Source organism: Schistocerca serialis, chromosome 1, assembly GCF_023864345.2.
Source record: "Schistocerca serialis cubense isolate TAMUIC-IGC-003099 chromosome 1, iqSchSeri2.2, whole genome shotgun sequence".
Lineage (NCBI taxonomy): Eukaryota > Metazoa > Arthropoda > Insecta > Orthoptera > Acrididae > Schistocerca > Schistocerca serialis.
Window position 1 is genome coordinate 639,560,898 of NC_064638.1, and position 18,656 is coordinate 639,579,553.

General features: G+C 39.2%; 1 protein-coding gene across 2 annotated transcripts in view; it reads left to right on the forward strand.

The window, feature by feature from the left end:
* The window catches only part of LOC126478698 (serine/threonine-protein kinase fused), a 209,849-nt gene that overhangs the window by 111,629 nt on the left and 79,564 nt on the right, over positions 1-18,656 (forward strand). For both annotated transcript variants that reach the window (XM_050103723.1, XM_050103722.1), the window contains exon 5: positions 15,225-15,369. In XM_050103723.1, the coding sequence (XP_049959680.1) occupies positions 15,225-15,369 (145 nt within the window). The remainder of the gene's footprint in view (positions 1-15,224; positions 15,370-18,656) is intronic.

Genomic DNA, 18,656 nt, shown 5'->3' on the forward strand with positions numbered 1-18,656 from the left:
TCTGAAGAATGTTGAGAGAAGTAGTGTTCAGCAGCGGTAAGATGGGCTTGTTGGTGTGTGGTGTGTATTACGGTGACATCAGCAGTGACGAGTAGGAATCAAGGAGATGGGATGATTGAGAGTCAGTAATGAAATGATTGGTATCTTTGTTGACCAACACCTCTGACCAATTGCCCGAAACCTAGCTTCTTACATCCTCCACTGACTCTGTATCACCCCCACCTCTTTACCTCCTGGATCTGTACTCATCACTGTTGATGCCACCTCCCTATACACCAACATCTCTCATGCTCATCACCTTGCCACTATCAGATACCCCGGCCAGGTTGGGGATTTTTCTCTGCCTGGGGACTGGGTGTTTGTGTTGTCATCATCATTCATGACCGTGGCTAATTTGGACTGTGTAAAAATTGGACTGTGTGAGAATTGGGACTTTGTACAGGCACAGATGACCACACTGTTGAGCATCCCCAAACCAAACATCATCATCTTCACTCTCAAATACTACCTCTCTCAATGTCCTCAGACTCGAAATATGCTACCACATTCCTTACACAGCTTACCAACTATATCAGTATGATGCTTCAGCTGCCAGAGGCTGCAGTCAGGTGTGTGTGAGTTGCATTTGCATGTGTGTGTGTGTGTGTGTGTGTGTGTGTGTGTGTGTGTGTGTGTGTGTGTGTGTGTGTGTATGTGTGTGTGTGAAAGCATATATTGTGACAGTCTATTCATTGTACCTATCTGCGACTCAGCATCTCTGCTATATGGTGAGTAGCAACTTTCCTCTCCATAATATTGTTACATTCCATCCTGGATTTGCCAACTATATCCTGACACACACACCACCACATCCTTTGGGGGGAAGGATTATAAACAAATCCACAGCACAGCCGTGGCTTCACATATGGCATGCTCCTGTGCCAACCTTTTTATGAGTCATTCATGTGGTCTACAATAAATACAGGCCTAAGCACATATCTGTGTGAGGTCAGCAACGTAATGTTAACAGCCAGCCAACACAAACACATGCTCTGTCAAAGATTTCGTGAAACTTCTTTGACCAAACTATTTCACTGGAGCTATTACATGATCATAAGATTTTTCCTCATAGCTGTTTGGAAACAGATACCAAACAGTTAACAACAGCTTATGGTGGTGGTGAGCATATTGCTGGAAAAGAGAGGAATGGAAACAATTGTGGGTGAAACCACGAATAGCAAATGGAGAAGCTCGAAACGTTTACCAGAATTGGCTTTGTGAGCTACAGCATGAGAACATAAAGAACAAACGTTTCAATTTTCTCTCATGAACATAGTCCCTCATATTTGCATACACAATACTCACTTAAGAAACGCCGTTTCTTAATTTCATTCATCATAATCGATGTTTTTGGAAAGACTGCAACTATGTCATTCTCATTCACGATTTAAATAATAAAACACTGCACTAGTCACATATTTTTTTATGTTTAACATTATGCTTTTTGAGAATTTATTCTCATTATCAAAAAGAAATATTCACTTAAGTATTTTATGTGGTGTTTGAATGTGTGTTGTCCTGCCTCTCTCACCCTGCAGTTATGTTATTATAGTCAACTGCAATCAGACGGATTTCTTATGGGCAAGTTTCCAAAACATACCTATGTAAACATTTGTACTTGATCATGATGATAAATTCTCACAAAGCATTGTGCATATCATGAAAAAATACGCAACTGGTGCAGTGTTACATTCTTTAAATCATGAGTGCTATTTCCACTAAAGATGGTCTCACGGCTAATTTAAGATTTTTAGCAACAGTCGAAAGTTATTCCAGCTTTCACTACATTACTCAAATCCCACAGTGTACCGTTTTACTTGTTATTCCAGAAACGTGAACTAATATATAAATCACCCAATGAGGCATTTATGAAGGTTATGTTAGGGTATTTGGAGTACTTATAAACACATTTAGTGCACTTATGTGTACTATGGACACACTTGACCCACACATCCATCCGTTCCACAGCCTTTCTTTTTATATGTAAGCTTAACGTCATCCACAGTACAGAAAATTTAAATGCAGCTGATTGTTGCAGCTATTTATTTGTAGAGTGCAACTGCTTATTACAGTTTTCATAGTCAGCGTGCTCTGTTGTTTGAAGAATTTCATATTTTCATACTTTCCAACAATCACTGTGGTGGTAGCCACACACCAAATATACTTTGGCATATTATAGCTTATATGCAATAAAGCAAGTGAAGTGACATGTAACCAATGGCATCACTCCAACCTTTATCAAAAATTTTTACTAAGAATGTCCCTACTACACTATCAAAGATTTGATCAAAGGGCTTTGGCGCAGACATACATATGTCTGTAGGCTTTGATAAGTATTTACAAACACTACATTGCTGACGTCACACAGCCATGCACTTAGGTCTGTATTTATTTTAGGCCCCAGTCATCTAGAAGAAACCTCCTTAGTCTCCCAAAACCCCAAACCCCTTGTCTGGTTCAGGTTCAGGTTCAGGTTCATCGTTGATATCATCATGATCTGTACTTTGGGCCAAGACACCATGTCCTCATTCCTTCACAACCTCAACACCTTCTCTTCCATCCACTCTACCTGGTCCTCCTGAACTCAATGTGCCACCTTCCTGGCCATTCAACTACACCTGACTGATAGCTCCATCCACAGCTCTGTTCATATTAAACCCACTAACCACCAATAGTACATGAATTTTGGTAGCTGTCATTCCCTCCGCACCAAGCAGCCCCTCCCATACGGCCTGGCCTGGCCATCTGTGGACAGCATATCTACAGTGACAAGAACTCTCTTGCCTAGCATGCTAAACATCTCAAGAAGGCTTTCACAGACAGGTCCTACATGCGAGACCTAGACCACAAACATATTTCCTGTGCCATATCTTCACACTTCCCTAATCCACCCACCACCCCCAAGAATCATCCACAAAAGAGCACCCCCCTCATCTTCCAGAATCACCCTAGACTGGAACAACTGAACAATAACCTGTACCAGAGAACTGATTATCTATCATCATTCCGTGAAATGAGGGACATCCTACTTAAGATCCCCCCTCACCCCCCCATCCCCTGCTTAAGTGGTGTTCTGTCACCAACTCGATCTCCAAAACAACCTAGTCCATTTCCATGCCACTCTCACTCCCAACCCCTTGCCACAGCAATCGTAACGCTGTGGAAGGCTCGAGTGAAAGACCTGTCCTATCGACCCACCCAGCACTTCCTCCTCCAGTCCTGTCACACATGCTTATCCTTGCTGGAATAGCGTTGACCAAGCTGATTAAAAGCAGCAAATCATTCTATTTTCCTCAAGCCATGGATTTAAATTTAACAACAGTGATGCTATTCTAGTACACCCAAATTTAACCATGCTGGGCTTGTCAAATACCTGCCCTCCTTCTCCCTATCCCTGCAATGAAAACACTTCTTTGCCACCAATCCCTCCAACCAAATTTCAACATTCTCTATCTCTCCTTGTTCATACCACTATCCAGTTGTGATCCTCCCACTTCCACCTAACCTCACTCTGGTCACCTTCTGGGAATTCCTTACCTCGTATTTCACCTCATCATCCTTCCCTGCGTCCCTTCTTCAGAACATCAACCTTTCAGCAGAAGAAAGAATAGCCATACACAACCTCAAAATAAATCCTGACCTAACCATCCTACCTGCATAGAAAGGTTCCACCACTGTAATTAAGAATTGCAGTGACTACCTGACACAATGTCTATGCCAGTTATGTGATTTCCTCCACCTATAATCTATACAAGAGTGATCCCATGCCAGAAGTCCACCACAACCTGCAATCCCTGCTTAAAGCCTTAGGCCCTTCCCAGTACCTGTCTACTGAATCCATTTTTTGCCCTCACCAGTATGACACTCTACTCACCCAACTTCTACAAGCTCCACAAAGCCAACAATCCTGGATGCCTCATTGTGGCTGGTTATTGTGCACCCACTGAAAGAAGTTCATCCCTCATTGAACATCACCTCCAACCAATTGCCCATAATCCAGCCTCCCACATTAAAGATACCAATCACTTCCTTCATCAACTGTCTACCATCCCGGCCCCTTTGTCTCCTGGATCCCTACTCGTCACTGTTGATACCACCTCCCTGCACACCAACATCCCTCATGCCCTCGGTTTTACTGCTGTTGAACACTACTTTCCCCGACTTTCTTCAGACCCCAGACCCACTACCTCATTCCTCATACATCTTACTAACTATATCCTAACTCATAAATACGTCTCCTTTGAAGGGAAGGTATAAAAATGAATCTGCGGTACAGCCATGGACACCCTCTTATGCCGGTCATTTATGAGCCATCTAGAGACCTTCCTAGGCTCCCAAAGTGCCAAACCCCTAGTCTGGTTCAGGTTTATTGATGATATCTTCATGATCTGGACTCAGGGCCAAGACACCATATTTTCATCCCTTCACAATCTCAGCACCTTCCCTCCCATCCACTTCACATAGTCCTTCTCAACCCAGCATACCACCTTCCTAGATATTGACCTCCTTCTCTCTCATGGCTCCATCTGCACCTCTTCTGCATTAAAACCCACCAACCACCAATAGTGCCTGCATTTCGACAACTGCCATCCCTTTCACACCAAAAAATCCCTCCCATAAAACGTGGCCACTAGGGGATGGCTTATCTGCAATGACAAAAACTCCATTGCCCAGTATGCTGAGTGTCTCATCGAGGCCTTTTGGGGCAGGCATTGTTCCCAGACCTAGTCCACAAACAGATGTCTGTGCCATTTCCCACATCTGCACTCCTCCCACCACCCCAAGGACCAGCTACAAATGAGTGAACCCTACCAACCTGGACTGGAACAACTGGACCACATCCTTTCCCAGGGTCACACAATACCAACCTGTACTGCAATAACTGAACCACATTCTTCACCAGGGCTTTGTCGTATCATCAGTCCCTGAAATGAAGGACATCCCACCCGAGATCCTTCCTACCTCTCCTAAAGTGGCATTCTGCAACCCACATAACCTTCAAAATATCGTAGTCTATTCCTATGCCACTCCCAATTGCAGCCCCTTGCCACAAGGATCATATCCCTGTGGAAGACCCAGGTGCAAGACCTGCCCAGTCCATCCACACAGCAACTTCCTATTCCAGTCCTGTCACAGGCTTATCTTACCCCATCAGAGACAGACCATCTTTGAAAGCAGCCATGTCACACAGCACCTCTGGTGCAATCATTGCACAGTTTTTTGTATTGGTATGACGACCAACCAGCTTTCCACCAGTATGAATGGCTACCACCAAACTGTGGCCAAGAGCAAAGTGGACCACCTTGTGGCACAAAACGCTGAACATAACATACTTGATTTAAATGGCTGCTTCTCTTCCTGAGCCATCTGGATCCTCCCCTCCACCACCAGCTTCTCTGAACTGATGGGAGTAATCCTTACAACACATTCTCTGCTCTCATAATTATCATCACCTCAACCGACAGTAACATACTGTCCCCACACCCTCCACCCAGCAGTTTCCACCACCCCTGCAGTATCATGTCTTCCCCATTCTCATCACCCACCCTCTTTGTTGCCACCATCTGCCAACACACACTCTCCTCTCCTTTCTTGCTCTATTTTCTCCGCCTCTCTGCCTCCCACCCTCCCCATTGCTGCACTCTGAACACTCCACCAGACAGCGCTCCTCTCTCCCCCCCTACCCATCACTGATACCCCATAATCTTCCCTTTCCTCACCTCTCCAGATTGCTGCTTCCATTCCATGTGACAGATGCATTCTGTTCTGAGCTGCCAGAATTTGTGGCCATGTGTGCATAAGGCGTGCTTACTTGTATGAATGAATGACGTGTGTTTCTCTTTCTTTTTCTATCAAATATTGTGGCCAAATGCTTATGTGTAAGTGTCTTTTAATTTTGCCTGTCTGCAACTTAGTGCTTCTTGTTTAGGGTGAGTAGCAATATACACTTTCCTACGTTTTTATATCTCAACCTGAAGTTCCCAATGTTTGATTTTGTTTTAATCAATGTGTAAAATAAAAATGGTGTTAACTCACGTTATATACAGGTAGGTTGTAAATAATGACGGTGATCATACTGAAGAAACTAATTATTATATTGCTAGAATTCACTGACAACTTTTTAGTAACTTAACTGTGAGAAACATTAGTTAATAATCAGATAAATGTGGTACAGAGTGCACGAGAAGACTACAGTGCAAATATGATAAATTACTTTCCACAAAATATTCATGGAAATTGTTTTCTAAAGTACGCTAATGTTAGTGAATACCAAAAATGTTATGACTAATAATGATTGGGAGAACAAACTATTAACAACCTGTGACTTAGAGTTGAGTACAAAGTGAAGACCCAGCTTGCTGTAATTGCAGTCTTTAAACAGATTCAGATTCTTTATTGGTCATTCAGCATTATTACGTGCAATAGACTTCATCAGTTCACTTAACCTATTAATTTTACAAAATAAATTTTTACATATTTAAGTTTATATTGGGCATTTCTAAAAATTCTTCTGATGAATAGAATGGATTAGTTAACAAGAAGTTATGAACATTTTCTGTAAATAATTTGTCAGGCTTGATTGATGCATTTTTAGACAATTTGTTATATATTTTAATTGCCATATACTTATGACTATTGTTAGCTTTAGCTAATCTATTTTGTAGCAACAGCAGAGAAGTACAGGTTCTTGTATAGTAATCATGCCTTTGATTTGTTACACTTAAATTAGGTAGTTCAGCAAGTATGTAGTTAACACTGTCAAGAATATATAAATCAATAACTGTTAAAATTCTGTATTTAATGAACAATGGTTTACAATGTGTTCTATTATCTACCTTAGCCATTACTCTGATTGCTTACTTCTGGATCACCATAATTTCATGTATTTTTCTGCTGTTTCCCCAGAGTATTAACCCATACCTTAAAACAGATTGAAAAAAGGCAAAGTACGCTGTCCTTACGTAATCAAATGTCACGCAACAAATCAGTCTCTTCAACAAATATATAACTCTTGACAACCTAACCACTATGTGATTAACATGAGAGTTCCATGTTAGACTGTTGTCAAGTATGATATCTAAAAACTTTGCCTTTTGTTTTTCTATTTTTGTAGTCCTTGATAGACTGAATCACATATTCTGGGTCTTTTCCTCATTTAATAGCAGACCATTGGCATTAAACCATGATGTTGCATTTTCTTTTGCCAATTTCATATCACTTACAAGGTTATCAAGTACATGGTTTACAGATAGAAAATTTGTATAATCTGAGTACATATATGTCTTTACATCTATATTTCCTGGTAAGTCATTTATGTGTACAAGGAAAAGAAGTGGTCCCAATTTAGATCCCTGTGGCACTCCGTGTTGAACCTCGAGTATGTTTGACAAATGACTTCCTGAACTCGCCACCTGTTTCCTTTTATTGAGGTATGATTTGATGAGTTTTAAACTTTTATCACATATTCCATAGTACTCAAGTTTAGAGAGCAAAAGTGAGTGGTCAACACAGTCAAAAGCTTTTCTCAGATCACATAAGGTTACCTGTGTGTGCGCATGGTCCTCAAATGTTGCTAGAATGTCTCTGACCAAGAGCTCAATGGCATGTATAGCTGACCTTCCTTTTCTGTAACCAAACTGTGATGCACTTAACATACCATTTAGTTCTAGGTACTCATACATCTGCTGATATATTATGCCTTCAAAGAGTTTTCGTAGTACTGGAATTAGTGAGATTGGTCTGTAGTTTGCAGGATCTGGTTTGACACCCTTCTTAAAGACTGGAGTTACCTTGGATAGTTTGAGAGGATCAGGAAAAAACCCTTCTATGAGACACAGGTTTATAGAATATGTTAATGGTGCTGCAATGTAATGTATGATTTCTTTCAATAGATTGTTTGACTTATTAAAAATATCTGTACTGTATGAATTTTTCATTTCTTTGACTATTTTAAGAACTTCATGCTGGCATACCTCTTTAAAGTGTTTCAATGATGACCTGGCCCTATTATTATTTAGGTTTGCTCTCTTAAGATAATCTATACGTGTTACATTGGGTTTACTGATCAACTTTTTGATGTCAACAGCACAGCTTACAAAATATTCATTGAATGTATCTGCTGGTATTGGGACTGTCTTGTCAAAGTTTCTGACTTCACTTTTAACAGTATTAATTACTGACCAGGCTGTTTTGCATTGGTTTTTACTATTTTTTATGAGATTTGTGTTGTATCTTTGTTTCGCCAATTGTAACTCTTTCTTATACAGTTTCTTAGTGATTTTTTCGAGATCCTTAATTTCATTAGAATTTTTTACTTTGGCAAGGCTCTTCAACAGTAGTAGCTTATTTTTAGATTCTCCAGTTCTTTGGTGTACCAAAATTTGTCCTTTCTTGTTTTATGATATTTCTTTTGAACGAGATGGGCTTTTAAAGTACCTGTTAATTAATTGTGGAATGTTTCATAAACTGTTTGGGCACTGGAATCACAGTTTTGAAATAATTTGTCCCAGTTTGTTATGCTCAGCTGGTGTGTTAGTTTTATGAGATTGTGTTTTGTTAATATTAAGGTATTAGATTAACTTTTGTGCAGCCTTGCTCTCATCCCCTTTTACAAAATGTCTTAACTCTACTGCTAACATGGTGTGGTCTGAGAAAACAAATTCCTTTACCTTGGTGGAGTACATATCACGAGCACAGTTGACAAAAGCATTATCCAAGCACGCTTGTAGTCTTGTTGGTTCTGAATTTACATGACGGAAGTTGTGCTGCCTTAGCATATTCAGTAACTTATTTACATTGGGTTTGTTACATGTTACATCAAAGCTTGAATTAAAGTCTCCCCCAATTACAGTTACATACTGTTTCCATTTCATTATGTAGCAGAGTACACTGTCTAAATTATCTAAAAAAGTTTTATCATCTGAATCAGGGGTATGGTAGATAGATACTATGATAAGTTTCATTATGTCACATATGATCCCGGTAATTTCAAAGTGTTTCTCTACACATGCCCAACTAAGATCTAGTGCTCTACACTCTATTTCATTTGAAAAATAGATAACAGTACCACCATTACGGTACTGAGATCTGCAAAAACTGTTTCCATGTTTATAACCTTCTGGTACATAGTATTGTATTGTGGCGTGGAATAATAAAGAGCTTGGATATGTTCATGGTGGATCACCCTCAACACATTTTGTTTTCAAATCTACAAAACACTAACTATTGTTACTAGAAGAGTGTGATGGACAGATTGCTGACACACCACATCCCTGCATGGTCCAGGGGTGTCAAGATAGGAGGGAAGCAGTGGTAACTGACATTACCCAAAGAATTATTGCATACTCTTAACAACATGTGATTAGGCATTATCCTGTTGAACCATAGTGTATGAAGTTGGCTGGGTGAGGAGCAGTACTTCAGGATCCAAGGCTTTCCAAAAGTGGCATGTATTTTTCAAACTGACATAAATCATAATATTTCAGATCACATGTTGTACCCAGTGACACCCCAGAAAATCAGACATGGGATTAGCCTGCTGTACCAATGAACAATGGATGCTTTCAGACTATAATCACTATGGTAGCATCTTTGAAGTTGGCAGTAATTGTAGGACATCTTGAAATGGGTCATGTCCAAACATTCTACATTTTACCACACTGTATGCCAATGATGGTGTTAATATGCCCACTATAGACTGAAGTATTTGTTGTTCCTGGATAATGGAAGCCACTGATATGCATGCTACCAGTCTAACATGAAGCATATGACACGTATGCAGTGAAGTTTAGACCTGTGTAAGTGCTCCAATGGTAACTCAATACTGTGATGACTGTACCTGTACTCTCTGCTATTCTCATGCAGACAGTATGACTGTCACTCTATGCTATTGGTCAGTAAATTCACTTCTGGCCACTGGTCCACCCATACAACAGCTATAGCAACAGCATGCCTTTTCTGAGCTGAAATGACATGATAGGAGATCATATTCTGTTATGCCACTTGTCAACAAGGTATACTAGCACCTGACTAAGCGTTGCTTAACACTGACATCCCTAGACACATGAGAGGTGATCCTGCTGTGTCCATGTGTGAGTAATCCTTGAACAATCTTAGTTACTTATTGCTTGTACACTGTTCAGTGTGTCATCGAAGTTTGGACTCATACTGGTCATTCTGTCTGGTTGTGAAAATTTACACATTTGTTATTATACACTGGCTGTGTACACCAGCTGGTGTATCACGCGTGTAACATGGTTATATTGCTCATTTGTCATTACATTTTAGGCAGTTTCAACTCAATTTTGATGTTTCAAAACATGAGTGAGAAGTGCCTGACTTGCCGTAGAATTGTCAGTTCCGGAGTTTGGTGTGATGGATGCAGTAGTTTTTTTTCATTGGGGGGACTGCAGTGGCGTGGGTGTCGGGAAAGTGGATCAGGCTCATCAGTGGTTATGTAGGATTTGCAGCAGAGATAGGAAGATAGTGGAACAGGAGGGGAAAATTGCTGCCCTTCAGGCTGAGCTAGATCAGGCTAGGGAAGATCTGGACAGGTTAAGGACGGAGAAGGGCAAAGAGAGGTGGGAAGTGGCAACAGGTAACAGAAGGAACAGGCCTAGAACTAAGTCTGACAATTTTGTGGTGAATGTCAAAAATAAGTTTGACCTGTTGCTTCAGTTAGAAACTGATGAGCCTCAAGCAGAGGTAGGTGTAGACAGGACACAACAAACTTTCAATAGGAAATTGAAAAATAATGTAGGAAAGTCATCGAAAAGGAAGAAAGTTTTGTTGTTAGGCAGTTCTCATGCCAGAGGTGTAGGCCAACTTCTGCATGAGGAATTAGGACCAGAATACCAGGTCACAAATTTTTTCAAACCAAGTGCTAGTCTGGATCAGGTGACAGAGGATTTAGGTTCACTCTGTAAAGGATTTACCAGGGAAGACACCGTGGTTATTGTGGGAGGGCCAGGGAACAGTATTGACAGAGATCCTGGGTACAGTATAAAGTGTGACCTGGTAAAGATTGCGTCGGCATCGAGACACACCAATGTTGAATTTGTATCTGTCCTGAGACGCCATGACCGGCCTCATTTGAACTCTTCTGTTGGGAGAGTTAATTTGGAGTTGGAACGGCTGCTTGGGTCGGGTGCGGGGCCTCGTATTGATGTGGTTCCTGTGGATTCGCTCAGTAGGTGGGACTATACCAGGCACAGCCTACATCTCAACAGGAAAGGGAAGGATAAACTGGCTGGGGTAATAGCAGGAAATTTAAGGGGGGGAGGCACTGCCATGAATGGTAAAATACCGGTGGTTACAGGTGTTGGAGAAGCACCTTTTTTAGAATAGGTAAGACAGAAAGATGTCAAGTTCTACGAGAGGTCAGGATTGAAACAAATCTTCAGTTTAGGAAAGAAATTAAACAGCACAATTCTAGCACATTGGATCACCAATCACAGTTGTCAATTATAAATTTTCACCAATCACCAGAAATTTTATCTCCACCAAGTTGTATCTCAGTCCTAGGTAATTGCATTGATGAATTAAAGTCACCCAACCCAGTTGACATAATCTCCCTCTCTGAACACCATGTGACCACTGGTATAGGAACTAGGCCTAAGCACAATGAGAAACTCAGGAGAGTACTGCAAATGTTAGAATAAGGAAAGGTTCTCATAAAAGTGTAATTAAAAATAATGTAAGTATACTTCATCAAAATATTGGGAGTTTAAAGAATAAAATAGATGAGCTTCTGGTTTGTTTAGAAGATTTAGAGGCTGAGGATGAAATAGATATACTATGCCTGTCTGAGCATCACATTGTTACTGATATGGATAAGGTAAATGTAAGTGGATATAAGCTCTCTGCACATGTAATTAGAGAAAATATGCAGAAAGGAGGAGTTGCCATATATGTCAAAAGTTATCATTGTGCAAAAAGTATAGAAACAAAAAAGTTTTGTGTAGAGAAACATATAGAAGCATGTGCCTGTGAGCTTAAATTAAATAAAGGCACATTTATAATTGTAACTGTATATAGGTCCCCATCGGAAAATTTTCATCTATTTCTGAAAAATTTGGACTCCTTGTTGTGCTATCTGTCAGACAGGGGGAAGCAAATTATTATTTGTGGGGATTTCAATGTAGATTCTCTGAAAGAGGGTAATAGGAAAAATGACCTTGAACTATTACTCGGTTCTTTCAATTTGACACCCGTTATTGATTTTCCTACTCGGGTGGTAAAGGATAGCAGCTCACTGATAGATAACTTCTTTATAGACCAAGGTAAGTTTAACCAGATAAATGCTCAGCCTGTTGACAATGGTCTTTCTGATCATGGTGCACAGCTAGTTATAATATATGACATAGCTCCATTCAGCAGTACTAAACAATCCTCCAAAGTAGTACATTCAGTCAACGATTTAACAATTGCAAATTTCAGGGAAAGCCTACAGCAGTTAGACTGGGATGAGGTGTACCGTGAACCTGATACCAATTTAAAATATAATTTATTTTGTGACACTTTTGTAAATGCATTTGAAAACTGCTTCCCCAAGAAAATAGTTAAATATACTCGTAAGAAACCATGTAACAAACCATGGCTTACTAAGGGCATAAAAATATCTTGTAACTGGAAAAGGGAAATGTATCTGACAGCAAGAAAGAGTAGTGACCCAGAAACTATCAAACATTATAAAAACTACTGTGCTATATTAAGAAAAGTTATTAAAAAATCCAGAAGTATGTGTATCATGTCTGAAATCAGCAACTCTGATAATAAAATTAAAACAATTTGGAATATTAAAAGAGAAACAGGTCAACCAAGAGCATAGGAAGACAGTATTACCATCAAATTGAATCAAAACTTTACGAACAAAAAGTCAGAAGTTGAAAATATTTTTAATAATCATTTTCTAAATATTGTGAATATAGTAGGGTCCAGGTGTTCATTAGAAGGTGCTAGGCAGTTAATGGAAGAAGCCATACCTATGCAATTTGATACAATTGAAATCTCACCCACTTCTCCCTCTGAAATTAGGAAAACAATAAACTTGCTTAAAAGCAAAAACTCACATGGAATTGATGGCATTTCCAGCAAAATACTAAAAGCTTGTTCTCAACAGATAAGTAAGATTCTCAGCCACCTGTGTAATAGCTCTCTGGAACAGGGCATTTTCCCTGATAGACTGAAATATGCTATTATTATACCTTTGCATAAAAAAGGGGATAGATCTGATGTCAACAATTACCGTCCAATCTCCCTTCTAACAGCTTTATCCAAAATTTTTGAGAAAGTAATGTATTCAAGAGTAGCTTCACGTATCTGTAAAAATGAAGTACTAACAAAATGTCAGTTTGGTTTCCAGAAAGGTTTTTCAACAGAAAATGCCATATATGCTTTCACCAATGAAATTTTGAATGATCTGAATAACCGAACACCACCCATTGGGATTTTTTGTGATCTCTCAAAGGCTTTTGATTGTGTAAATCATGAAATTCTGCTAGACAAGCTCAAGTATTGTGGCATGAGTGGGACAGTGCACAAATGGTTTAATTCGTACCTAACTGGAAGAGTGCAGAAAGTTGAAATAAGCAGTTCTCATAATATGCAAAGATCAGCACATTCCTCAAACTGGGGAACTATCAAGAATGGGGTTCCACAAGGGTCAGTCTTGGGTCCTTTGTTGTTCTTAATATATATTAATGACTTGCCATTCTATATTCATGAAGAGGCAAAGTTAGTTCTCTTTGCTGATGATACAAGTATAGTAATCACACCTGACAAACAAGAATTAACTGATAAAATTGTCAATAATGTCTTTCAGAAAATTACTAAGTGGTTCCTTGTAAACGGACTCTCACTGAATTTTGATAAGACACAGTACATACAGATCCGTACAGTAAATGGTATGACACCATTGGTTCAAATGGTTCTGAGCACTATGGGACTTAGCATCAATGGTCAGCAGTCCCCTAGAACTTAGAACTACTTAAACCTAACTAACTAACCTAAGGACATCACACAACACTCAGTCATCACGAGGCTATGACACCATTAATAAATATAGACCTTAATCAGAAGCATATAGCTAAGGTAGAATATTCAAAAATTTTAGGTGTGTCCATTGATGAGAGATTAAATTGGAAGAAACACATTGATGATCTGCTGAAACGTTTGAGTTCAGCTACTTATGCAATAAGGGTCACTGCAAATTTTGGTGATAAACATCGTAGTAAATTAGCTTACTACGACTATTTTCACTCATTGCTTGCATATGGCATCATATTTTGGGGTAATTCATCACTGAGGAATAAAGTATTTATTGCACAAAAACGTGTAATCAGAATAATAGCTGGAGTTCACCCAAGATCATCCTGCAGACATTTATTTAAGAATCTAGGGATATTCACAGTAGCTTCTCAGTATATATACTCTCTTATGAAATTTGTTATTGACAACCAAACCCAATTCAAAAGTAATAGCAGTGTGCATAACTACAATACTAGGAGAAAGGATGATCTTCACTATTCGAGATTAAATCTAACTTTGGCACAGAAAGGGGTGAATTATACTGCCACTAAAATCTTTGGTCACTTACCAAATAGTATCAAAAGTCTGACAGATAACCAACAAGTATTTAAGAAGAAATTAAAAGAATTTCTGGATGACAACTCCTTCTACTCAATAGAGGAATTTTTAGATATAAATTAAGAAAAAAAGAAAAAAAAACAAAAAAATATTATAAAAAAATAAATAAAAAACAAAAATTAAAAAAGTTGTTATATTAACTTAATTATGTTGTTAAATTAACTTAATTATGTCATTTATTGGAAAATTTGACTTATTCCACATCATTACGAAATATCGTATTCATGATCCATGGAACTAGTATTAATCTAATCTTATCTAATTCAGGAGTAAGCAGATATTTAAATAAATCTCAGCTTATTATTTCTATATACACATTTAACCAACATAAAACACAAAATTTCACCCACTTTTTCGTCAGTGTTCTACACACACTTCAGGCTTTGGAAACTTTTAATCAAGGGCATATTGTAAATTGTGTTGGGTGCTTTACTTCAATAAAATATAATAATTTTTGTATTGTGACTGATGGATATACATCTCAGTACTCTGAAAAAATGCTTGATTTTTCCATTGTTTTTATTTTTTATTTTTTCAAGGTCATTGGGATGCATTGTGTACGAGCTGGTCGCTGGTGCCCCACCCTTTTGTACAACATCCATATTACACTTGATTCGTCTTATTCGATATGAAGCTGTGTGTTGGCCAGGCTTTGTGACTCCTGAGTGTCAAAGTTTCCTGCAGGTATTTGAAATATATGTAGATTATCTCATTTGTGGTTTTTATATTGTTACAGAAAACTGGAAATACACAACAGTATTTCTAAATGTCAGTTACGAAGTTCATACACAACTTCAAATACATTTACCACAGTCATAACTAAATTATGAATGATGGAATCAAATTGTTAATATTATTTAACTGTTTCTTTTATATTCAAGGTTTTAATTCTAAAATTCGACATCTGAAGGTTGAAAGTGTAAATCTCAGTCATTAATTGAGGATGACTGAAATGGGTTCTTTATTAATAGGTACCATGAAAAAATTTCAACATTGTTCAGAGAGAGCCTACAATGAAAGTCTGCAAAATGGAAGCAATTCCTAAAAATTCTATTTTAAGAACTGTTCTTACTTGCCTATTTTTCCCTTCTGCTGAAATACATTTTTGTCCTGTAATTTCACATTACATGTTACATCTAATTATTGCTGAAGTTTATGAAAATTATAACACTATGAAGGGAGCCTTGAAAATATAATGCAACTTTATAGACGAGAAGATCTTCTTGCCAAGCAGTGGAAAGAGAACACACACACATAAAGGTTACGGAAAATTTCAAGCTTTTTGAGCCAGTGGCTCCATCTTCTGGCAGAAAGGTTGAAGAGGAAGGAAGACGAATGAAGAAAAAGGGCTGACCAGGTTCAGGAAGTGGAGAGAGTTTGGGAAAATCATCCAGAACTACATGTCAGGGGAGACTTACTGGATGAAATGAGAAGGAAACGTGTGTTGGGAAACAGATTGTAAATGCATAAATGGCTGAAGGCAACATTTGCTTGTACATAAAGTGTTGTAGAGCAGTAGAGAATAGTGGATTCGGGTGGGGGTGGTGAATGCCCGCTCCTAAGATCTTTTAGTATAGATGCACATATTACTTTGGGCAGAATACTACACATGCCTGATGCTGCAATGGCGTCATCACATAGACAGAATAACAAATAATTGTCTGTGAAATGTCTCATTTGAATGTGGCTCAATACATGTTCAGGTCTGCAGATGTTTATTTGACACTCTCAAATGGCTGTACAATGACCAGTACTTATATCCGTAGTTTACTAGATGCACTACAGTGATTGCATAGATGTATACAACACTTGTTGTAGTGATGCCAGAAGAGAATGTAAATGGCATCACATTATGATATTAACATGTTAACAGTGCTAATACTATCCAAACAAGTGTCCTTATAGAAAGCCTATTTAGTATGAGGTCCTTCAATAGAGTTCCAACAGAACAATGAATATTGCACATAAGTTACTACAACTAGACAGTGCCTATTCTCCACTACATCCTGTACTCTGACCAGGTCACAGCAGCTGTGGCCCATATGATGCACCAATAACAATAACGTGCATTGTTCAACTGTGCCATCTGGATTCCATGGTTTCCTCTTCTGTGTTATGTTATCTTTTTGTGGGAGGTGTCATTAGTCTGCTGATTGGCTTGATGTAGCCAGACACAAATTTCTGGTGCCAACCTCTTCATATCAGAGTAGCACTTGCAACATACATCCTCAGTTATTTGCTGGATGTATTCCAGTCTCTGTCTTCCCCTACAGTTTTTACCCTTTACAGCTCCCTCCAGTGACATGAAAATCATTCCCTGATGTCTAAACCCATGTCCCATCATCCTCTTGTAACTCCTTCTTCTCAGTGTTTTCCACAGGTTTCTCTTCTTGCTGATTGTGCAGAGAGCATTCTCATGCCTTGTCTTATCCATCCATCTGATTTTCAGCATCGTCCTGCAGTAGATACTAGTAGACCTAAACACATAAAAAAAAGTTTTGCATCACCCTGGTTCCCAGAACTCCTGAAGATAGGCATTGATTGCGGATATTGAATCACAGAAACAGTCCATTTGACTGTTCAGAGATGTCACTAAACCTGCCCAAAGATGTAAACAACCATGCACGAGCAGCACCTATTAGATGGAGGGGGTCAGACAGCCGATCAGTTCCAGTCATTCCACCAGGAAGGAGGTACACAGATCGTGTTGTGTGTAGTTCAACCATGCCTAGGTGGTCAGTACCGCAGTTCGATTGTGTCCACATCATTACTTTGTGCCAGGAGGTGCTCTCAACAAGCGAAGTGTCCAGGCGTCTCGAAGTGACCCAAAGCAATGTTGTTCGGACATGGAGGAGACAGAGGCAGGAACTGTCAATGACATGCCTCGCTCACGCCGCCCAAGGGCTACTACGGGAGTGGATGATTGCTACCTACGGATTATTGCTCAGAGGAACCCTGACAGCAACACCACCATGTTGAATAATGTTTTTTGTGCAGCCACAGGATGTCATGTTATGACTCAAACTGTGTGCAATAGGCTGCTTGATGCACAACTTCACTCCCAACGTCCATGGCAAGGTCCATCTCTGCAACCACGACACCATGCAGCGCCATACAGATGGACCCAGCTACATGCAGAATGGATCGCTGAGGATTGGCATCACGTTCTCTTCACTGATGAGTGTTTGGAGGCAACCCGGTCAGGCTGTGAATGCCTAAGACACACTGTCCAGTGAATGCAGCAAGGTGGAGGTTCCCTGCTGATTTGGGGTGGCATTATGTGGGGCCAATGTACACCGCTGGTGGTCATGGAAGGCGCCATAACGACCATACGATACGCGAATGCCATCCTCCGACCAATAGTGCAACCATATCAGCAGCATATTGGCAAGGCATTCGTCTTCATGGACAGTCTGATGGTACATTTCAAGACTCGTAGATTCTAAAAACCAACTTGAATAATCGTTTGTTTCTCACATGCCTTAATGATTTTAGAAAAACGAAGGGCATGTTATTTATGCCTTCCTCCTTTGATCATAAGTCTTCCAGAGCTCTGTTAACCCTAGCAATACCATACTTTAAACCCACCTTTTGAAAATATTGTAATCAAGGTCTGTACATTGTATTTTAAGATGTGGAAAAAAATTATGGTTTTTAATGAACTTGTCTACCAGATTCCATTAATGTTTTAAATTTTTCATTAAACAGAACTGAAAAATTTAAGTGATAGTAGTAGAAAGGTACTTTATTAATAAAGGTACATTATTAATAAAAATCAACAACAATTTTGTTATTTGATCTACCCATATAATATCCAACATTCTTTGATGGCATCACATTGCGTAAGTTTTTGTTATTTTCTTTTCTGAACTACGTATTGCCCACATTTCAATTCTAGACAACTCCAGACTAATATCTGTAGAAAATACTTCCTAAAAATTATATTGATATTTAATGTTAACAAATTCCTG